At 39.3% G+C, this 24390-nt stretch overlaps 1 protein-coding gene and 2 non-coding genes across 3 annotated transcripts; 2 read left to right on the forward strand and 1 right to left on the reverse strand.

The window, feature by feature from the left end:
- Window positions 1–743: 743 nt before the first annotated feature.
- zgc:63587 (septin-2) lies at window positions 744–23434 on the forward strand. Its single transcript, XM_008336151.3, has 12 exons — window positions 744–898; window positions 5923–5979; window positions 6083–6182; window positions 6296–6382; window positions 6799–6922; window positions 7050–7184; window positions 7617–7734; window positions 19436–19537; window positions 19645–19790; window positions 19957–20040; window positions 20170–20227; window positions 21796–23434. Exons 2-12 carry the CDS (start codon window positions 5953–5955, stop codon window positions 21859–21861), a joined length of 1047 nt encoding a protein of 348 aa, XP_008334373.1. The 5' UTR covers window positions 744–898; window positions 5923–5952; the 3' UTR covers window positions 21862–23434.
- Window positions 5611–5699, forward strand: trnay-gua (transfer RNA tyrosine (anticodon GUA)). Its single transcript is given in 2 exon segments — window positions 5611–5647; window positions 5664–5699. It is a non-coding gene; the product is annotated as a tRNA-Tyr (tRNA).
- trnar-ccu (transfer RNA arginine (anticodon CCU)) lies at window positions 18719–18791 on the reverse strand. Its single transcript has one exon. It is a non-coding gene; the product is annotated as a tRNA-Arg (tRNA).
- Window positions 23435–24390: the final 956 nt, after the last annotated feature.

Raw genomic sequence — 24390 nt, forward strand, 5'->3', positions numbered from 1 at the left:
GGGTTGTTATAAACAAACAATTGTGTATATGTAATTTTGTGTAATTAAGGCTAACATTTTCTCCTAAACTACTTGCAAAGACCATATAGATGACAATAACAGACCATAAAATAAATACATAAATACATATATATACATATATATACTAGTAATATATAGATATATATATACACACATATATACATATATACACACACATATATATATATAAAATAGTTTATTGGCAGGAAATGACAAAAAAAGGACACAAAAATAGTGAGAATATGCACCTGTATCTACACCTGAAGGATATAAAATAATATGTTATTGATAAATGATTTATAAAAAATTAAACTTACTTACCATGTACTTATGACATATTCTATACCTAGACATATTCACATAAAGCCAAGCAGCACATCAAATGTATGACCCTGAAAAAAGGAAAAAAATGGATTTTAGTATTATATTATATATCTAACTGAAAACAAAATGAAGAAAAAATTATAATGTAATGTAATGACTGCGTTGAATTCTTAAGGTCTCGTACAAACTCTGGTAATGCAGAGTTGTCTCTAATAAAAGTTGTCGAATATGTGAGTAAGAGTCATTGCTGTCTTCCTAACCCATTCAAATTTAATGATTTGGCACAGTGTCAAGTCGGCGGGTAAAGTCAGGCCATTTGAGAAACTGTAATACTGCAGCAGCCATGTTGGCTCTGACAGCAGTGCGTTCTGACGTATCTGGCCTCCAGTCTTTGATCCATCATGGCGGCAGTGACGCAGCGCGTTAGTAATAGAAAACTGGAGGTACGAGGGTGAACGACAGGGAACGGTTTCCGGGTTTCCTTTCCTGGGCTGGGACAGCGGCGACAGTAAAAATCTCCTGTTGAATACCGACATTTCAGAGTTCTGCGGAGGTAAGACTGTGCTCGAGTTCGACTTTTAAATCTAGCTAAATATTTCTGTGGGAGCAGGAAAGAGGAGAATGTGTGCTGAAACCGAGCTGGCAACAGAACACGAACCGCCGTAACAACTGTTGCATGCTAAAGTTTGGCATGTAAGTTTCAGTGCCGTGTCCGTTGCAGATAAACATCGTCTATTAAACATGTCCGGAAAGACAGAGCAATAAATTAACAAACGTTTTCAAACAATGCGTTCGTACAAAGCGTTATGCTATTGTGTCAGTTGTTGTTTGGTGATTTCAGCCAGTGTCTAACAGACTGGGTGTGGTGGACATCCAACTAATACGGACCCAAAGGCCTTCACACTCACACGTTTAAATCTCCCCCCTGACACTATAGGCTATCCATTCAAGTTGTCAAAAATATATCACATTTTTATTTCTAAATGTATTGGGCTGAATATGTATGAAAAATAACGGATGAAAAAATACATTTTGCTACCCCTCTACATGTATGGAATTGTTCAGAGCTACAAAAAAAAAAAAGAAAGAAGAAAATCACAGAAGTCCTCCACTTTTGAAACTGTGAAGGTTATGGAAAATGTATTTCCATTTTCTAAGTCCAATTAGTAATAATGTAATTTAAAGAAAAAAACACAACATGGTAATTTGTTATTGGTATGACATAAAATAAGTGAACGTCATTCTTCTGTGGCAGCTGGTTTATCCATCGGTGCTTGGTAATGGTGACGTGACTGCCATGTTGCCAGCTAAAGTTGCCGGTCAATGTCAATGTTCATTATATACACTCATCAGAATATATAATGGTATACTCTTTTTTGACACGTTGTTCACAAGTCCTTCATTTCAGTGGGCCTCTCTGTCGAATAAGTTTCATACAAAGTCTGGACTCGAACATTTCTTTTGAAACATCTATACTCATACATTTTCTGCAAATACTATTGTGTATTAGTACAATGTACATTCAGTATATTCACAAGCTGTGAGATTGTACTCGGCATTTGAGCAAAATAAATTTTGTATTCAGACAACTTCACAATAACAGTGGGAAACAATGACATATTTTGTTAATGTTTCTGTCTAAGATGTGGCAGAGAGCCACCATTGAGGAATTATCATCCATCTTTGCTTGTGTTTTTGACTCAGTGAAAACAGAGACGTTTGACTTCCCCTTCCTGCTGATGCTCATGGAACCTTGGTGCTTTAAATCTGTTGTAATCATAGATCCACAGATGTCTAGTTTCTTAAAAAACATGTTATTTTTTCTCCAAGTTAGACAAAGACAATTTGATATTAGAGAGACAGCTGCTTTTGGATGTTACAGCTGCTGCCTGATCTTTCGCCTTTTCCTGTGACAGTGTCATGCAAACACATCAGTTTCACACTATAAACTACAAGAGGATTTTTCCTCCCATTATGCATATTGTGAATAGGTACTCAGATTTTGTATAATCAAAGGTTCTCTTTATACACTTAGAAGAACTGTAGTGAACCTGTATTATTGTGATACAGTGTTTCAAAATATTGAAGTTGCATTCAAAAACCCATTCATTTTGCTGTGTAGGAATTGCAAAAAAAGGGGAAAAAGTCCCATTTATCACCTTAGAAGTATTCTAAGATGATACTCTGTACTACAATTGGCCATTTAAGATGTTAAAATATCAATCCAATGTAAATATTACTTGAAACCTTTATCATTAGTATGGTGATTATCATTTGCTTTCCTTGTCATGCCCCATCCCCACCATTTTTTTCCAATTAATTTCAAAATGATTCATGTTTCATTCGCTCTTGACATATTGAGGCCATTCAAGCATAATAGAGAATAGAGCATGTTCTCCCCACATGGGGGGTTCTTGGTACCCCCCCACTCCAAAACATGTAGGATTCATTTAATTGTTCACTCCAGTTTGACTATACAGATCGCTGTTAGTGTAAATGGTTGTTTGTCTCCACATGTGGAGCTGTGATGGACTGGACGACTGTTCCAGCTTTTACCTGAGGGCTGCTGGGATTGACTCCAGCTCCCCCACGACCATGAACAGGATTAAGTGGTACAAGAAAAATGAACGAGAGCAGCAATTAGATGCTAAATGTTTTTTCGATGCAGTCATTTCCTGTTCTGTATCCAGTGTCATTAACGGTCTGGTCTGTTGATTTAAACTGGCCTTCGCCTTTTACCTTGGTTAAAAGCATTTTTTATTTTACTTATTAAATATTTATTTTGTCCTTCAAATTGACATAATGTTTAGTATTTTTTTAAAAGCACATTTAAGATTTAGTGTTTACCTTCACAAATCTCTCTGGTTTCTGTGGGAAACTTATGAGTGTCTGTGTAGATAACTCATACCAGCCTGGGTGGGTCCCACCGTGGCCACAGGGCTGCTACAGGGTGGATACAGTAAAGCCAGTCATTTTTATTATTATTTAAGTACTTGTTTTGTGCCACTATAAGAAAACTGCACTGATTTTTAAAAAATCTTATTCCTCTTTTGTAGGAATTAGTGTCTTAAATTAAGTTAAGTGACATTTTTAGCTTTAGCTCTGACAATGTGGATGTGGGTGGCATTGATAATAGTACTGTCTAAAAAGGGGCTGCTGATAAAAAACATGTGGGATATACTCACTCATAATGAGTAGTTCTGGTATCATTGTTGCTCTGATCAGCTAGTTGTAAATCTCCATCATTATTTTTTCTTAGTTTAAACCTCCATGATATTAGTCATTTGTTTTGTAGAAACATAAAGTTCTTACACTATAGAAATTGAGTGTGTAACTGCTGTTCAGGGGGTGATTATTACTGCAGGGGCTGCTGCTGTTACTCCACTGCAGCCAGAAACAACAACTGTAAATGCATTATGTGCCAAAAACGTTGGCCTTACAAAGCTGGCATTTTTCCCTTTTGGCTAAAACCCCTACCCCTTCCACCTTCTTTTTTCTGGTGGTGGTGGTGGGGTAGTGTATGTGTACTAACAGCTCAGCCAGTTAAATGGCCATTATAAAGAGTGTATTATTGTAGTTAACCTCCTGCCTGTCTGCACTGTAGTGTTATCTTTGTGATATTACTAGTGATATTGGAACATTTTAATTAATATCCTGCTGGTTCCCACAGAGCTGGTGTTAGAAAAATACTGGGATGTGAATGTGTGTGTGTGTGTGTGTCTGACACAGGTTTGTTGGCTGCCACATTAACTTAGATGCTCATTAACAATGAAAACTTTGTTTGGTTTGTGGTTTAATGTTAATGTTGGTTACCCAACCACCACACTTCTATGTTTTGGTTTACTGAAACAGTTTAACTCTTAAATGATCAGAGTATTGTCTAAGAATATCAACCCTCCTCCCCCACCTCTGGACATTTCCAGTTACATAGTAGCTTATTCTGCAGAACTGCATTTTTTGTGTAGAATTGGTGGGATAATAGTAAAGTAGAAAAATGTGTAATAGGAAAGGTTGTTTTATTGCTTGTTCATAGGTCATAAGAGAGGATGCATTCTCACTATTCTCATCACAAATGAATGTCAAAAAAAGTAGGTTTGTGTTGGGTTGTTGCCCAAGTAATTATTCTTTACACTGCACATTACTGGAGTTAAAAACCAATGTCAATTATTGAATACAGAAACAGATACACTTCTGGAACAGTATCTTATCAATTTTATAGTGAAATTCTAACCATAGAAAAAAGTTTTTCAGTACCATAAAATGGGATTAAGTAATTGTTATCATTAATATGAATTATTTACACAACTATTAAATGTGGACCAAAATTTGAAATGTTGCTGAAGTTTTTATGTCTTCCCTGTGTCTGTGCGTACCTTCCCCCCATATCTACAACTGCATAGATTGAAGATGAGGTAAATTGTCGACACTAACTTGGCCGAGATGTGAGTCATGGAGTAAAAGAATTAATGGCTATTTGTTGTTATATTATGTCCTGCGATGACTGAGCAACAGTGTACCCTTTCTTCTGCACATTAGCAAAGATGTGTTCTGTCCTCAATGTGGTCGGGGGGTCAACTCGGACACGTGCTCTTCCTCCTTCCCAGCTGGACTGCTCCTTGTCGGAGACGCTTCAGGAACCAAAGGGGAAAACAGCCATTGTTTCCTCTCTGGTTGATGAAAATACCCTGTCATCATGCGAGATCCTTGTTGTCTTTTATGTACATACAGGGGGCCCCCTTGACTGCCATCAAATGCATTTAACAGTATGTAATGGTCCTCCAAGGGTGCCCACATCAGAAGGGTCACTTCAGGTTCCCACACTCTGTTTTTTTTCCCAGAATCCCAACCCTTGCATTACGTAAACAGAGTGCATCTCAGGTTGGCAGTGGGCTGCAGCCTGCCACTTTCTAATGCTTATCACACTCAACCTGTCACCGGCCAGTGTGTTGTTGATAAAATGGAGACTGGTCTTCCTGCTCTGTCACCATGTGGCTGATTTATCAAGAAAAGTTGTGGCTCTGTCGTCTGCTCTGGATCATAGATTTGGGCTTCTGCTCTGGGTACACTTGACGGTGATGTCAGTATCCTTGGAGTATGGGAACTAACTTGTTGGTCAGAGGTTTTAACCACTGTTTCTTCCAGGTTTATATTATAGTAGAACAGTATTATCAACAGGCTTAAAAACAGTTGTTTTGAATTACGCACACTGTTGGAGAATGAAAGAAAAGTAGACTGCAGATTGTTCATGTCTCCAGTCTGAGTGACCCTTCGATAGCTCAGTTGGTAGAGTGGAGGACTGTAGGCTTAACATCAAAGACATCCTTAGGTCGCTGGTTCGAATCCGGCTCGAAGGAGTTTTTTTTTTCTAGTGGTTTCATAGTGCAGCGGTTAGCACCCCTGCGAGCATAAAGTCCTGGGTTTGATTCCCAGAGGAACCACATACTTGAGACACCCTGTTGCAGCAGTTGGTTTTTGGTTTATTACATTATTTTAAATATTTAATAGGCCAGAATATTTGTGTCACTTATATTCAGTGGTATTTCATTTACCTCATAATTGTCTGTTTTCTTTTCTCAGAAATCTTTGGTCGATATCCACTAAACAGCAATGTCTCAATCTGGAGAAAAGGGAAAGGTGAGTAAAAGTCTGAATTTCTCCTCAATGAACACCATCAAGTGTTCCACTTCCCTGTTGAATATTTTTTACCTTAATTTGTTCTTTTGCTTTTGTCTGACAGTTCCCAGATGCGACGGGTTATGTCGGCTTTGCCAACCTCCCAAACCAAGTACACAGAAAATCTGTGAAAAAAGGTTTTGAATTCACCCTAATGGTCGTAGGTGAGAAATTATTATGTTTTTACTTTACTTTTATTTTATTTTACATATGAGTTAAAATTACCTTAAAGAAAATAGTTTTAGTTTTATGTCGTTATTTATTTATTTTTTTTCAGGAGAGTCTGGTTTGGGCAAATCCACACTTATAAACAGCCTGTTTCTCACTGATCTCTATCCTGAACGCTACATCCCTGGAGCTGCAGGTATACTCCCCTGCACAATACACACACAAATGAACATGCACAAATATACACACTGTAATAACGGAAAAATGTCTGCTGCACTACCTCCAGCAGTGCCGTACTTGAAGAGGAATGTTGGGAATGTCATAGTCTCTAATGTGACTGCCTTTCTTATGCCTGGACATAGATTAAGATCCTCCAAGCCTTAAATCAGTCTCAGACTGAAACTGAAACACTCTTTTATGTTATCATTAGTCATAAACCTGTCCATGAACTGAAGTTCTTTTGATCACTGTATATTTGTATGCCGTGAATTAAAACCCTTCCTTTGTTTGGACTCTGAAAGTGCCAGTCTTAAGTCAATTTTAACTCGCAGCAATTTTGTAACTCACAAATAACGGTTTCATGATTGTAATTTCTGCTCTCCTGTTTCACAGAGAAGATAGAGAGGACGGTGCAGATCGAAGCGTCCACTGTGGAGATCGAGGAGAGAGGAGTAAAGCTGCGTCTCACTGTGGTTGACACCCCAGGATATGGTGACGCCATCAACAGTCAGGACTGGTGTGTTTACGTTCCGTAAAGAAGATACCACTCAGTGTCTTATCTTTTCTTTCTGACCTCTACAATTCCCTTTCTCCAGTTTCATCTGAAACTCCCTCTGATACCTTTTCTCCCTCTCTCATGTCAGCTTCAAGACCATCATCCAGTACATTGACAATCAGTTTGAACGGTACCTGCACGACGAGAGCGGGCTGAACCGAAGACACATAGTGGACAACAGGGTGCATTGTTGCTTCTACTTCATATCACCATTTGGACACGGGTAAATGGAAAAAAAATACTTGGGATACAGGATTACTATTGAAATAGCTGTATGTATAACTATATAATGTATTTATGCATTGTTCCCAAAAACTGATAACATCTAAAATGCTGTCATTTTGGATGTTTCTTATGATTATCATGATGTATCTCTTATTTGGAAGTAACTGGAAGTGTTGCACTACTGACTTGAAACCGGCTCCGGCCAGTTCCTCAGTGCATCTCTACAGTAAAGCTGCTCCCGTCTGCTCAGTTTTGTAGCCTGTTGTTGTTATCTAATTTGTTGTTGTGTTTAAATGATGAAGTTATTTCCTCTTGTGGCTTGTAAAATCGGGGAAAAGTGCTGGGCACTTTGGTCAGATTCAGAGGAGAGGTTTGATGTGTGCATGTTTGAATGCAGGATATACTAATTCTGGTTCGGTGTTTTTGCCAGTCTTAAGCCTCTGGATGTGGAGTTCATGAAGGCCATTCACAGCAAAGTCAACATTGTCCCAGTCATTGCCAAAGCTGACACGCTGACACTGAGGGAGAGAGACCGCCTGAAGAGAAGGGTGAGTTTGATATAACACTACACGTCTACAGGTGTCTTTTGTTGTCGGCTTACAGCATCTGTAGTTGCTATAATACCTGTTATTTCTCTCATCTCCTGGTTTATATTGTACATTTATTGAAAGTGTTTGACAAAATACCAAACGGAAAAATAGCAGCAGGACCACCTGCCAGTGTGTGTGATAAAGCACACGTCTCTGTTCCTGTGTCACCACAGTGACGCCACATTCTTGAGTTTTTGATGATATGAGCAGTTTGTTCAGGGTGGAACAATATAAAAGAGAAAACAGTAGGAGTACAGTACGAGCATGAAAGAGATCTTGTATGTAACATAGAGGAGACTCATCTCATCTCTACTTGACTCACCCCAGCTACTTCCTGTTCGGGCTGACCCTAGTGTCTGCCTGCATGCTCCTCAGCTTCCTGCTGTCCACGGGGCTGAGGACAGATTAACACACAAACACGCAGTCTCCTCCCAGCCGCACGTTCACCTAATCAACCTCTCACACAGATGAGCCAGGGTTTTCCAACCTCCACCCGCTCGATTTATGAAAGGGAGTGAAACAGTATTTGAAGTTGAACTCAAGCAGCCCAGAAAGTCATTGTAAAACCATATTTAAGGCACGCAGTTGTTTTTCCAATTTAGTGATTTGCTGGCTTTCTGTTTATTATTAAAAGTGGAGTATGGTAAAGTGGAAATTTTAAATCTTAATATTTGTATCTTTTTTTATATCATCTAATATCCCTATGATAAATCCCTATGGCTGTTTATTTAAAATTGTAATAATTTTAATTTCATTTTTGAAGCTAGGAGATCATTGAAGAGAGTTTGGCAAAAACTCTTAGTTCTCGTAGATATTGCAATTACAACTAAACCATTGCTGAAATGTACATTACATTAACATTTTAGCAACTTACAAGAGGAGGGTTAACAACCAAGCTACAACATACATAATCAGTTACAAGTTAAAATGAACCAAGTTAAATCTTACAACTTTATTCAAGTTTTATTAAAATTATTTTGCAATAAAAAAGTCAATACTTTTCTTGTACTAGTTGAATTTGGATCAGTAAGATCAATAAAAGTAACATTTAAAAAAAAAAATATATATTTTTAGAAAAAATATATTTATAAATATATTTATAAAATATGTTTATATATTTCAATATACATGTCTAAATGCAGATACTATACAACAACAATGACATTTAACAATTTTTTTTTCCAAAGTGCATAGAAACTAAATATTACAGAAATATAAGCTAACATGGCAGTACAGTAACAGAGTGTGAACGCAGTTTACACTGTTGTTGTTCATTCGGTTCTGGTTCTGAAACATTGAAGTCGTGTGGGGTCCGAGCTCAGCTGTACCTTTTTATCTCATTGTACTCTGTGTTTTTTTTTTTTTTTCTTTCTTGAAAGTCATTCTGTCCACTTTCACTGCCCTCTTAGACCTCCCATCTACCTCTCATTCAGCTCTCAGAGCTGGTGGTCTGGCAGGCTACAGGCTGGTTTTCTGTCCAAAGTCCAACTGTGTGTTGTTTTTTTTGGGTTTTTTTTTGTAAAACCAGAATGTTTCATTGGTTAATATACCTCCTCAGGAAAAATCACAAACCACGTTATTTTTTTTAATGCCACACATTTTCCCTTTCGTAGTTCCTAAAAACAGGATGTGACATTTGCCTCAGAATCAAAGACACAAAATAAGATGAATGTGTGTTTCATCCAGGGCACAAGTTTCTCCAGCATCAAAGGTGACATTCCTCTTACTACACTGACCTACCGTGTGATTGTGCTCTGTAGTGTTGCTTTGTGTTTTGACCTTCCTCAAACCTTCTGAGTGCTCCTCTGGTACTTTAAATGAACAAAACCCACATTTCCTGCCTGTGCTGACCAACTCCCCAAACTATAGAAAACCCCTGGCCTTTTACTGCAGCGGGCAGTGTATCGAGGTCAGCTGTCTTGATTAAAGTATTGGCAAAGGTCTTGTTTAATTTTGGTCTTGTTTTGATTTTCTATCTGTTCAATGCAGGACATAATACAAAATACAGCCAGTAGTAGTGGAGTAGGAAATGCTGCAGCAGTATCACTCTGATCTGACCTGAATTGTACACAGTACTATCTATGCCATGGTTTGTTCACATCACACTCGGCTAAGTGTACCCTTAACAGACATTTCCCACTGAATACTGAGGAGTAATTAGCAGTTGATTACCCCAAAGCATACAGCACATGGAAGGAGAGACTGAATCTGTGCTGGCGTTAGTCTAACATGACACAATTATTTTAGTCTTCACTTCATGAATTTTAGAAGAGTAAATGTTTTATTACCTGTTTGAATTCAGTTTGCCTGTAAACATTTGTGTATAAATCATTATTGTCAGGAAATGCACAGAGGTAAACTGTTCTGTATTTAAAACGTTGTTTGCCAGAGGACATCCTGGTATTCCTGCTATCACTGCTCAGGCACATTTTCTGCATAAACAACTTTTATCCTCATCTCAATCCCAGAAATTAGTAAAATCTTTGGCCACTGTGTCATCTAATGATGCCGTCCGTGGCTGTTTTTGTTTTAGATCGGCACATGTTATTTTTATTAGATGGAAAAAGTTAATAAGAAAATGTAATGAGTTGGTTAATCCAGCAGGTTAAACAAGGTTTCAGTTAGTTGTTATTTGTATCTCCTGTCTGAGTACTTGTTTTGCAGCCAGTTTTGTTTGTCTTAGTGTTTTGACTAGATTTGAACTTCTGTGTCTTTGTCCTAATTCTGTCAATAGGACTGTTTGAATTTTAATTGCATTTTAGGCAACACAATATTTAATAATTTTAGTAAATAATTTAACAAACAAATTTAAATTTGATTTAGTCGACTAAAATACACTGTGTAATTTTCATACTTAAATAATGTCCTCAGCTTTTATAGCATTGCTATATAATATATGAATTAAGGATCGACATGAAGTTTTCCTTTTCTTCTCTGGAGTGTCACAGTAATTCTTTTTATTTTATTATGCGATATCATTGGCACACACATCCATCTTTTTAAGTGTCTCCAAGGATAACTGAGTGTTTTCATGGATTGATCAGATTAACTGAAGTGCTTGTCGGGTGTACATGTCTAATTCTTGTTTTACAGCCTTCGTGAAACTGTACTGTTACACCAGGCCCTGCGTTAAGGTCAGCGCAGCAGCTGCCAAGAACATGCCACAGAGGCGAGTGCTGGAGAATGATTTATTGTCCCTCCGTGTTTCTCCTATAGTATTTATTAGTTTCTCTTTTTTCAAAAGTACTTTCTCACCGTTCTAAAGCCATTCATCTCTCAGTAAATGAGGACGTCCACCTCTTCAGCCTCGTCCTGTGTTTTCTCTCATTTGTTCTAGGGGAAATGTGTTGTGAAAAAATAATAAAAGTTTCCTGCATTGTGCCAGAAGTGTTCCGTAGATGATATGGAGCCCCTCTGTCCTGTACATTTTAGACTCGTATACAAAGTGAACACTCATCATCATCGTCAATTTTCAGTTACTGGCACTGCTTCACTCGACCACGTCTGACTTTGTTCCTCTACCTCTCTCTATCTTCTTTCTTTTTTAATTTTCTTTAATACCAGTTTTCTTCGCGGGGCCTCTGTGGTGGCTGGCTCATAAGTTTTCCCTGAGGAGGGTATATTGAGTTGCTGATCCTCTCAGTCTGGGTCCCTGCAGTCATATCCTGTGTGAGGATTTGCCCTTAAATTGCTCTACTTGTTGTTTTCTGTTTGAACAGAGCTGACGTTTCATGTCCTGTAGCCAGTCCAGACTTGACTACACTATTAAAATTGTCTTTTTTATCAGCCAATCAAATGTTAGTAAATATGTGGTGGCTTTAGATAGAGGGGAATATTTCATTCTTTTGGTGATGAATAAGTACTGCGTGTGGTAAACACAGTTGCTGTCATGGATTGTTTCTTTAAAAAGCACTAACTCCTCACACACCCAGAGAAAGGTGACGCTCACTGTTGTGTTCCTGTGGTTCAAAGAAACAAGGTAAACAACCTTTGTGTAATTTGGTGTCATCTTTATACTTCATACATTACATTAGAAAAAGTTAAGGACCCACAGTCCCTCAGACCAACATCAACAGTATTGCAGTAGCATGACCAGCTGGGCCAAATCCATTATCATAAAAAAAAAAGTCAAACACGAGCCAGTTTTTGCCCCAGGCCTCGACCCCAGTCTTTGTGACTTGGGGGGTCTCTCTTGTCTGATTCTGAAGCCAGAGGTCACAGAGGTTCCAGAGAACCAGGCCCTTCCTGTGTTCTCGCCCCAGTCTGCAGACGGCAGACAATAGTTAGTGCTCCCTTTTCTTCCTACACTTCCTTTTGTGTTCTCTCCCTCGCTCTCTCTTCTCCCACATCTTGTCAAGGTTTCCTCATCCTTCACAGCTCCTCTGCTTTCCTCTCCTGTTGCCCACAAGTCCACATTGGCTCTCCTTCCTCTTTACACAACCCTGTATTTGTCCCTCAAGCTGCCGTAATTCACCCCTGGGAGTGGCACCGTCGCATTTTCCCCTCATTGTCCGATTGGCCGTTATCTCCCTCAGCTGCTCCACCTTATTCCCACTATGTGAACACCAGTCTACAACCCAGCTGAGACACATGAATAAACTGGGCTGCTGAAAACAGCTGCTCAAGTCACCAGCTTTAATTCAAGGGGGGGATGTATGCGCCTTCTAATGCAAGAGGGAATCCTAAGTGGAATTCTCTAGGTCTCGCAAGAAAGATTGTTCTGCACACAGTCCAGTGATTAGTGGTATATGATGGGGGTTGTTGATATTCGACTCCAGTAATATTTCTTTGTATATTGTCAACAGTGGTGCCCCACGAGACGAGCTCTAGTCACGATGACTTAATGTTTCCCGTTTCCTTGTGTGCCAGTGCGTAAGTGTATTAGTCCCAGGTCAGCTCGTGCTTTTCCTGCCAGTGTTTCAAACACGCGGATTTATTTATTTTTCTGCCCTCTTACAGTCGTTCTGCCAGGGGCATGCTCCTGCTCCGGACAGATTTTAAAACAATAAATATGACTCCTTTCCCCCCTCCTGGTGGAACGAGGTGCTTACACACAATCATAGGCTGTCAAATTGGGAAAGCCAAGAGTCCGACGTCTCCGTGAAAAACAACAGGCTGCTTGTGTAAAAGCCAAACCTGCAGCATTGTTTCTGGACATTCCCACTAATGAGCCACATTCTGATGTGGGGGTCTTACTGTTCAGACCCTTGTGATTACCACAGTGTGTGGTGGAAATGTTAAACTTACAGTGTCCCCGGCTTAATCTTGCTTAAATACAAGATTACTGGAATAGCACAGGTTTTTTTTTCTTTCTTTTTTTCGACACTACACTTTAATCAGAAAAAGAGATGGGTGGTCGTAACTGTTGTCGTTCTTGGCCAGGACTATGTGTGTGTGTGTGTGTGCATGTGTTAATATGTGTGTGTGGGTGGGTGTGTGTGTGTCAATGCTTAAATGTGGCCTTTATTTGACGTGGTTGAAATAATTTGTCTGTGTTCTTCTCTTATGCCAGTCCAGCTGTTTCTGTTCAAACTTTACCATCATGGACTGTTGTGCTGTACATACACCTGGATACAGTGGTGTTGTTTCTACAGTTAAACCTTTACAACACTGGTTGGATTGGGTAAAAATATAAAACCATAAATATATATAATATTTATATATAATTTAAACTTAAAATACAAAATGTATAAGGAAGAAGGTAAAATTAAAAACTGAATGGATGGATAAATTCACTCAAATATGTAACCTTATACTATATATATATATATATATACACAGTAATCATTGGCGGCCCGTGGGCTGCGTCTGACCCACTGTACTGTCCTGCGTCTGGCCCACTGTACTGTCCCTTCCGGCCAGCGGATTCCAAATCAACATAAAATAATAATGTTAGAAAAAGATATGATTCTTATGTCATTGCCCTCCCCAAACTCCCTGAAACCTTTTGGCCCTTCAACAAATATAGTTGGTGACCCTTGCTTTGTGATGTAATATTTGAAAGATATTTTTCAAACCTTTGTGTGACTTTTTATCCGAGCCCGTCTTCCAGCTTCCGGTGACCCACTGGACTGTTAGAGCTACAGAGTTCCTGACGCCAGATTATAGAAGTTCACACAGTCAGGCAGCAGTCGGCTGCACTGAGAGTCTATGTGAAACTGTCTGTGTTTGTGTTGCAGCCCAGTAGGGGGTCTAAATCTCTCAGACCCCCTGAGATCAGGTATTGTTGAGACTCCTATACTCATTCAGTGTGGTGGTGCGTTCAAAGGCGTTTCCTGGAAAACGAAAAGTATTCGCTGATGTGTCCTTAAGGCTGGCAAAAAGCACAAATTTCTTCTGAAATTCTTAATCACTGAGCTACAGCCCTATGACCTATGTAATGGCTGTAACTGTTGGCAGATGTGAAGGTCTGACCAAGATCTGATCCGTTCTAACATGGATGGGTCTGGTACTACAGCTAGATGAGGAAATAACCTCCACTAATAATACTTGACACGCTAACGTTTTTGGACTCTTTGCACTTTTACCTTAAGATTTACGACGACATTTTATTTATTACTGCATTTCTTTACTTCCATGTAATTTGGCTTGTTGATTCCTGAATTTAACTTGTGTTTAATGGCTGGACAGCTGGAGCTGATAAAACTGATGGATGCTTCACTATAAATTCCAAACTACATTTTCTTTTTTAAAAAGAAAGCAATGGAATGGCAGACCAAACATCAGCAGATGTACATATGTACTGCTGTGTCCAATTTCTGATGTCATCAATTTTAACAGTTTCTGTTCATGAACCTGCAGTACTCAGTACACTGCTTGTTTTCCAGTAGAAGATCATTAACAGAATGTCAAAGGACACAAAGGTAGAAATTCTTCATTTAAGACATAAGGGAGTCAAAAACATTGACGTTGGCATTGACTGATATAAACCTGTGTTGGACTAAGTCAAATATTGGGTCCAGTATTGACCTGGTTTTTGGACTATTCTTTCTTCCTCTTGATAAACTCAGCAAAATCTCAAAGTCAGTGTGTATAAAAGCTCCATTATATATATGTAAGTATATATATATATATATATATATATATTTGTGTGATATATGCATATTGTATTCTCCTATCACTAATTTCTTTGGTCATATCAGTATCCATTGTAGCCACCTTTCCCTGTAGTGTATTCTTTGTGTACTATGATGATAGTACAGTACAGTTTTGTTTTTTTAACACCTAATGATTAAAGCTGATGGACAGATGAATGAATTTTCCTGGCCACTCTTCAGAGGCTGCCGGGCAGTTTTAAGGTTAAGTGATGTCAGAGTGCGGTTGCCCCGCTCCATCTGTGTCCTCTGATCTGGGTTTTTCTTAATCAGGACTAATTAGTGGCAAGAAGCACAACTGATTGTTGTGTTGCACGTTTTTTTTTTTGTTTTTTTTTTTTTTGTTTTTTTTTTTTCACTCTCAGCACTGCCGATTTCCTTTGACTGCACTAGTACACGTTTCTACTTCCAAGTATTGTTCCCCTCTGCTGTTTAGGTTTTGGTCAACTCTGTCCTCAAATATCGCACGACAGAAACTTGACAACACTGCAGTGGTTCACCCAGCTCAAGTCTTTTTGAGTCTTTACTCTGTTGTTTGTCGAGAATTAATCCTCCGGCTCTTTAGAGTGTGTTTATGTCAGCTTGATTTGTCTCAGACTTGTTTGTGAGAAGGAACAAATGTGCGATAATATTGTTCTCCTCAGGTGGATGTGAAGAAACTGTTGATCCACATAATGAACGGTTTCCTCGCCGCCACGTTATCATTTGAGGTTTTGGTTTGAGCTGCTGTGCTTCTGCAGAAGAAAAAAAACTACTGGGTCTTGTCCAGTTGACCTCATCATGTACAGTATTGTTGTATCTGTGTGTTGACCCACAGGTATGCTATATTTGCACAATGCCTGACCGCTACACTATATTTATCACTTCTATTCCTAGAAGTGAAGGAGCTGGACTTTACGCTGGAATGAGTGCCTTGGTATGATCCACCTGCAGTTCCAAGTTAATTCTGTTACCGGACTGGAATAACTCAGACTTTATGACCAGTGTTATCTCACACACACACACACACAGACACACCATCACACACACACACAAACACAATAAATGTCCAACATACTGGAACAGTTCCATACTTCTCTCATACTATAAGTTTCATTTATAAAAAATGTCTGCCAGAAACCTAAGGCGATAAATCATTGCATTCTTTTCTTTTTTTTTTATTAATTAATACTGAGGCAGAGTCTTGGGTGCCATTCCTTCTCCCTCACCCTCACAGCACTGACTGGTCCCTGCATGGCCAACCCTAACAACACATGGAAGGATCTGAGGGTATAATAGCCCAACAGGATAATCATAAAGTCAAAATGGTTCCCGCTGCCAACCTCTCAGTGCCAACTAAAATACACAAACAGGAGAAGGAGGTGAGGGAAGAGGAGGAGGTGAAGGGGGAGGAGGAGGAGGCTGGTGTAACCAGGCTGATAGTGTGTACAGTAAATCAGATGGAGACAACAGGGATTAGAAGCAGCCAGTGAGTTTGACTTCCCATGATCCTGGAGAGGTTTTGATTATAGGTGTTAGGTTGTGCTAAGCACATGTTGTGGAGCAGAATATTTCAGGTAAACAGCCATTTTGTAGCTGTGGGCTTAACTACGGTCTGGAAACAGATGATGGCGCACAGACACACATTTGTGCCATGACCAGATATTAGTACTTTATAGAGGTGTAGCAATGACAATCTGAGTATTGGCACCAGGCCTGATACTTCACATGCTGATATGGAGACTAGATACTCCTTATTAACAGCCTTTCACCACAACCAGCTGTGGGCCAGTCAGCCAGAGTTGTTTCTTTTCATACCACACGTCAGTGTCTCCCTGTCCTCATAGGTAGATTATCTGAAGTAGGTCAACAATGTCAACAGTTTGGAGGAAATTTAACATCAGGGGACAAAGATTTGTTCTGTTACAATCAAGGCAGTCTTGATGGAACATTTGCATGTCCGATACCAATACTGCAACTTGAAGTATATGTCATTACCAATATCAATGTGTTACCTTCTTTCCTCCTCAGGCATGTCGTTGCTGAGGCGATACTGTCCTTGTTTACAGCCTGATGCACAAAGTTAAGTTGAGCGGACTAGAGCAGTGTTTCCCAAACTTTTTTTCTGGAAAAATTTTAAAAGTCACAAACCTTCACGACCGAAGTCAATAGACATTATTTATAAACTCCTGGGAAACATAATTCGAGACGACCCTAAAAAAAATCACTTGCGACCTACCTAAGGGGCACGACCCAGTCTTTGGGAAACAACGGGCTAGAGTTGTTTTTTAAATATTTGAGCCTAAAATTTTGATGAGTTTCGGATCGATACCGATCCTGAGTATTAAGATAGAGCAGGGGGCCCCCAAGATGTAATGTGTGCAAGCTGACACTAGGGGGTGCATGAAACTGAATGTAAATTTCAAAATCAAAAGCTGACATTTTAAATATTAAATAAATGCAGGATGTGTGTAATATATGTTTTCTAGGCATTTGAGCGTGAATACCCATGCTACCTTTATAAGAAAACTCTTTCCGTTTTCTTTTTTCTTTTGAGGTTTAACAACACAGTGAATAGATGAGGTGTTTACACCTCAACAAGTCTCCTTGTTTTTTTTATCCTTAGTTTATTGCCATGTTCTTCAGTGTGATACAGTGGTAGTTTGTGGCAGTTTGAAGACAAATCCAAACAGATTTGTTTCTGTTTGGATTTAAAAATAAATTAATTAAAGGGTCATTTTCTAGCTCTGTGTCCTCACTGTGTGCACCATCACCCACACAGATGTGACACAACTTCATTATCTGACCTCTTTATTCAGTTTGTGTCATTACATATTGTCAGCATCCCACAGATGTCTGAGCTCGGCCTCATCCGGGCCGATGTTTATCCAGTGACCACGTTAGAACTTTCTGTAAATGCTGCCTGTGTTCGGAACGACAAAGACCGTGTGCTCCCGTGTCACAATCTCCTCTGGATCCCGCACGGACTGTTTGTTTTTAGATGCATGCCACAACAATACCTAAGTCCCCCCCCACACACACTATCTCACACACACACTTCACACAGAACTCACTGAGAAAACAAGCCGGAGCCATAACAGGAGCTGCTCCCTGTAGGAAAACCTGCGCTCACTTCCTAGGCTCCTGGCTGACTCAACACTGTCCTTTCATAGCCTGCAGTACATGAAAGAGACCCAAAAGTCAGGGAAACAACACCGGACATTTTTTTGGCTGTATTACATAAGTTCACATTGTGGTTTTAAAAAAGTCCACTCGTAGGTCAAACAAAAGAAAAATGCAGCTTTGATGTGTAGAATAACAAATACGGACATCTGTTGATGTGAGAGGATGGTAGGGGAGGTGATGGGTGTGGGGGGTGTCTTTGTTTTAACTTGTTTCTTCACCGGTCGCTACGTGAGTCAGGAGGGGAGAGATCTCTGTTTTGGACTCCCTTAAGAACACACACATCATTATTTTTCACCTGTCTACTCTTTTCACCCCACCCCCCCTGCTGTTCAATGGGGGTGTTTTAATGAAATGTGTTGCCGCAACATTCCCTCGCACCCTGCCATTAGTTTTTTTAGGATAGGGCTACTTTCTGTAATTCTGTTGATGTGAGGGTTTATAGTGATTAACAAATACAAACATTTCACCAGTGATGCCAGGTTTCTGACTTAACCCCTGCTAACACTGCAGTGTGTGCAGTGTGACAATGACGAATAATTCACTTTCTTTCTGTAGGACCAAGAAATGTATTAACCAGTTGAACTCTTGTAACTCGTACTTTGAACACACAGAAGTATTCTGCTAGTCCTGTTAGGAAAATAAATCAAATAACAATCTGTGACACCAGGGTTTATACTTAACATCACCCCAGGTGGGACTCGAACCCACAATCCCTGGCTTAGGAGGCCAATGCCCTATCCGTTAGGCCACTGGGGCATATAACGGTTGTGCTGGAGACTCCTGTAATATATATATATATATATATATATATATATATATATATTCATACATATATACAAGATGTGACCATTTCTTAAAGGTTCATGGAGTACAGTACACCTCAGTATTACTTATATGTAGTATATTCAGTTTCTATAAATAATTATATCCATCCATCCATCCATCCATCCATTTTCATCCGGTTATCCATTACCGGGTGGCGGGGGCAGCAGTCTCCATGACCGCCACCCAAATCACATTGCACTGTACAAACCCCCCTGAATCTTCCTGCAGGTGGTGAGTCCACTGGAAGGTACCAACCGCCCTGACTGGGATTCGATCTTGCCCAGGAGGTGAACCCTGGGGTTCCACACCAATGACAGAGACAATGCCTCTGGGCCAAAGGGCCTAGATTATTATATATGTTACCTATTTTAAAGAGGAAGATCATTTTGACTTCATTAGTTTAAATGTAGTTCTTAAGCCAGATAATTTGTCACCGCAGGTCTAGATGTTTCCAGATCATCTCTGACCTACACATGGTCAGTCTGGACCTGTGTTCGCTTGGCAAGTTAAGAACAGTCGATTCTTGACACAGTCGCTTTACCAGTCTGTGTTTCTTCCCTGTGTTTTCTCCTCAGATTTTGGATGAGATCGCTGAGCAGGGCATCAGAATCTATCAGCTCCCTGATGCCGACTCTGACGAAGACGAGGAGTTCAAGGAGCAGACCAGGGTCCTGAAGGTCAGACTGTGGGGAGACACCATAAGTTCTGGGTTCTATCGATGTTTCCATTTTTTTTTTTTCCCTGTATGACACTTGTTTCACTGATGTCTACGTGACTGTCGTAGGCGAGTATTCCCTTCGCTGTGATTGGCTCCAACCAGCTGATCGAGGTGAAGGGGAAGAAGATCCGTGGTCGTCTTTACCCCTGGGGTGTTGTTGAGGTGGAGAACCCCGAACACAACGACTTCCTCAAACTACGCACCATGCTTGTGTGAGTTTGACAGTAAAACTCCTGACAATCACTCCGGAATCTTTTTAAAAATATTCACAAAACCCCCTTTTCTCCTCATGGAAACAGACTGTAAAACACCTGCCGTAGGAACGGATCTCTGCTGCCTTCTAGTGTGTGTATAAATTACTGCACCTCTCTGTTGCAGGACCCACATGCAAGATCTACAGGAAGTAACTCAGGATCTGCACTATGAGAACTTCCGCTCAGAGAGGCTGAAGAGAGCGGGCAGGTGAGAGACACACCTTTATGAAGTGGGACCAACAAATACTACACCGCCGTCAGGCCGAGTATTTATATCATAATTAGTATAAAGACTGAGTTCTACTGCAGAGAATGAACGTTGTGTTTGTCCCTTTAGGGCTGCGGATGAAGAGGTGTTGGACAAAGACCAGATTCTGCTGCAGAAAGAGTTAGAGGTAAAAATTGACACAATCCTCTTTCAGTCTACACTGCGTGTACTGCGTGTCGTTATTATTGATATACTGTAACACAAATCTCTGTTTACTTCAGCACAGATACATGACCTGATTTTAACATTTTAAAAAAGTGAAAACATTTGACAAAATTTAATGTTTTTTTATAAGACAGAATTAATTTGATCACCATCATCTACATCAGTGGTTCCCAAAATGGGGAGCAGGCCCCCCTGGGTGCAAGGCTGGGAGGGGGCACACAGCTGAATCCAGCTGTATATTCATTGAAATGCTTGCCACAAGTATTTAGTATTTTCCTGTCTCTATTCTTTGCTGTTTTCATCATTTTTTTTTGTGAACTTTAAAGTCTCATTTATTGCCACCTGCTGTCTCACACGTGCATTGTTTTCTTCACGTAGTCTGCACGTCACCAGGCAATAACCAGTTTCCTGAATGCTCTTGATTGTCCTGTTTGTCTGAATGCTGGGGTCGTGAAGGGCGGGGAGTGGTGTTTGTAAACAGTCAACCCTGCCAGGATATGCCATCGCTTCCTGCCCTAAATGTCCTGGTCTGGTTTTTATGGTGGGAATGACCTTTAGGAAGAAGAGAAACTCCACACCTAAATCTGCAGAGAGCAGAATTTGATTTCCTTTAGTTTCGAGATAAATTATACTGGTTTTTGCTGTATTCATAGAATAATTTGAAAAATTTAAATTTATTTTTTAAATTTAAATTTATTTTAAATTTTAATTTTTTTTAATTTAAAATTGAGGCTAATGTTTTTTATATTGTCCCTCTGCTCACATATTCAAATGGAAACTTTCTTGGAAACTCTTCTTTTCTATTGTAGAAATTAGGAAAATGCAAATTCATTAATATCATTTTATTTATTTTTTTCAAAGAACAACCACAAAAGCATCACTATACATTACTGTCAGACACTATTTGGACCAGGCCACTGGGAGGCAGTAGATATTAAATCTGTGGCATCTTGTTTTTTTCAGCAGTTCAGTTTCAGCAAATATATGACATTCATAGTCATTTATTTAGAGCATGTGTCAAAGTCAAGGCCCAGGGGCCAAATGCGGCCCGCCAGGTCATTTTGTGTGGATAAAAAGCATTTAATAGAGTCCATGCAGTAGAGTTTCCTAACCTGATAAATTAAATGTTTTTTATTACACAGCAAGGGACAATATTTGTAACTTGACATAATAATGATCAATTGCAGAAACATATATATAATTATATAATTATAATTATATATAATTATATAATTATAGAATTATATATATATAATGCAGAATCAATATGTCTTGGAGTGGTTAAAGCTGTACAGTCTTCCATTTACAACCGGCCCTTCAAGGGGAACCGACATAAACATTAATACTATTTGTCAAGTTCTCTATTTACTGTTAATATATAATGACTTAAAATAACTACTGTTTTCCTCTGTTTTACAGTCACAAACTGACCTCTGCTGTTTCTCTGCCTCTCCCTCTCTTTCTCTCTGTCTCTCTCTTTCTCTCTCGTTCTCTCTCTCTCTTTCTCTCCCTCCACCTCCCTCTCTGTAGTTGAGACGTATGCAGGAGATGATCGCTCAGATGCAGGCACAGATGAAGATGAAACCAGACGAGTGAAAGGGTCAAAGGGAGAGAAACAAAAACACCACACTGCCTACACACACACACACACACACGCACACACACTGAGGGGTCATCCTTTGTGTGACAGCTACCTGCCAACTCGCTGCAGACCAGAGCAGGACTACATCACCACTCCTTCTTCCTCTGGCAACCGACATTTTCTTTTTCCTTTTTTTTTTTTTTTTTTTCGAACATCTGTCCATCAGCTGTTTATGAGCACAATAACCTTTGCTTATCTCACAACAACAAACAAACAAAAACACTAATTCACAACATTCTGATTCAAGCTTCGGGAACAAATAGGTGGCATTAGTGGCATATCTTCAGTAGAGAAGAAAGAAACCTATTTTATGAAAGAGTTATATGAACATGTCTTAATCGTTGATAGATGTGCAGCACCAGGGCTGCTTTAAAAAATAAATTCTGAAAACTATTTGTTAAATATTTTTAGTAAAAAAAAAAAAAAACTAGCTTCAATATCTGAGCCGTGGAATACAGTAAAATAAAAAAAATAACAATAAATGTCTTCCAAAACTCAAAATGTGCTTCTCTGCAATAATTAAATATTAATATTAAAACATATTAATAAGTCAGTAAAAATATTCACCCGCTTGTAAAGAAGTTGGTTTTTATTTGGTTTAGTTCATTAACGTGTTTTTCCAGAACTCCATTAGACTATTGTTTCCCAAAGACTGGTTCACGACCCTCGGGTGTGTCACAAGAGATTTCTTTTTGGGTCGTCTCACATCATGTTTCCCAGGAGTTTACGAATAATGTCTTATTGACTTGGGTCGTGAAGGTTTATGACTTTTAAAATATGGGTCCCCAGAAAAAACAGTTTGGGAAACACTGCGTTAGTAGATAACTGACATGTTTACATGAAGCCGGCCGCATTTTGAGTTTCATTTCTTTTATCATGTTGTTCACTTGGTCATAAAGCCATCACCTTAAACTTTAAATGGTTTTCATGTCCGTCTGCTTTAGTGGACATTTTCAAAAGACAGTTAAAGGTTTTACTGTTAAACACATTGCAGTATTGTGTCCAATTTTTCTGGAGGGGTATTGTTAGCTAAATGTGGAGAGTAATAAGTGAAGCTAACACTCAAAGAACGACTGGTCAGTAGGATCAGTCTGGAGTTATTTTCATGTTCTGTGTTGTGTTTGTTTTTAATGTCATCATCTGTCATCGTGACCTTACTGCCAGTGCCAAATAACAACTGCAGACTCAAAACCAGCTATATGATTTAGTGGTGTTAGTTATTAGTGTGTGTGTGTGTGTGTACTCCAGTAACAGTTGAGTAGAACCAATGGTTTTTGTGCCGAAGCACATATTCTTCATTAGAAAAACCCCACGGAACACCACCAAACACTAATCTGACAAAAAGTAGATTTGGTAATAAATCTGTAATAAAATGTAATCCTAGTTTAAATACACTCACAGTTTACTAAAATCTCAGCCTGTTGAGTTGAAGACAATGCTGATGTACTCACAGGAATTGAAGAGAGACACTCTGATTCTTTTTTTTAGTTTTCCACCTAGCGACAAGTATTTAATTGTTCTGCCTGCCACGCGTTGACAAACAAAGAAGAATTATTTGCAAGATATAAACAATATTTTTTTCAGACCAATTAAGTTACATTGGGTGTCCGCGGCACACCTACTGATCTCTCAAAGCACACGAGTGTGCCGCAGCACAGTGGTTGGGAATCACTGCAGTAGAAAATTTAACAGTTATTAACTGGCGTTATTTAGTTTCCCAGGCTTCTTCAGCACTCACCTACATATTTTATGTTTGTTGTTTTTTTTAATAGGACAACCATCGTTAGTATTTCTTAATCATATGTCGGTACAGACTTGTTTTCAAATGTCAGCATTTTTTTTTATTTCTTTCTGAAATAAAATCTGTTTTGAGAAAATGTCGAACAGTCTCTCTGAAATTTTCAACACTTTTCTACAGCCTTTCGTTTCAATGGATGTCATTCTATTTTGTGATCAACCTGAATTATTCCGTTCCACGGAAGTTAGTGTCACCGGTGGCTCTTTGGCTCCCTCTTGTGGTACACAGGAATATGAAATTAGATAATAAAATTCATGCTATATGAATTGAATTATTGCGCAAATAAAGTTGCACTTGATAATCTAATAATGATGTTTTGAATAAATTATTATGTTTGCTATACTGGTCTAAGTTTAACGGTGGGTGTCGCTGTATCGTAACGATGGTTTTACTGGGGGTACTCGGAGAGACGAATACTTTTGGAGGCGTTACACATTGTTAGTAAGTAAATAATATTTGTTTCTTTATACCCTGGCCTGATGACTGCTGAGCCCCCACCCCCCGAGCACCCCTTACCCCCGTTCTTTGGATTATGAAGTGTACAATACGGATAAATAAATGAACGAATATCTGCTTGGATGAATTTTAAAATCTCTGCTCCATGTAAGGGACGGGAGTGGAGGAGCCTCCTCTCTGTGACTGGCTGAGTATACGATCAGGAGGAGGGGCCTCCCATCCTCCAGCA

Source organism: Cynoglossus semilaevis, chromosome Z (assembly GCF_000523025.1).
Source record: "Cynoglossus semilaevis isolate Cse_v1.0 chromosome Z, Cse_v1.0, whole genome shotgun sequence".
NCBI lineage: Eukaryota > Metazoa > Chordata > Actinopteri > Pleuronectiformes > Cynoglossidae > Cynoglossus > Cynoglossus semilaevis.

What these genes read in the sequence shown, in the direction of transcription:
- zgc:63587 (XM_008336151.3), top strand. Translation starts at nt 5,953, where the DNA reads ATGTCTCAATCTGGAGAAAAGGGAAAG. An exon ending in GAGACCGCCTGAAGAGAAGG is followed by an intron (nt 7,735 to 19,435) that starts GTGAGTTTGATA and finishes TTTTCTCCTCAG; the next exon opens with ATTTTGGATGAGATCGCTGA. An exon ending in AGGCTGAAGAGAGCGGGCAG is followed by an intron (nt 20,041 to 20,169) that starts GTGAGAGACACA and finishes TTGTCCCTTTAG; the next exon opens with GGCTGCGGATGAAGAGGTGT.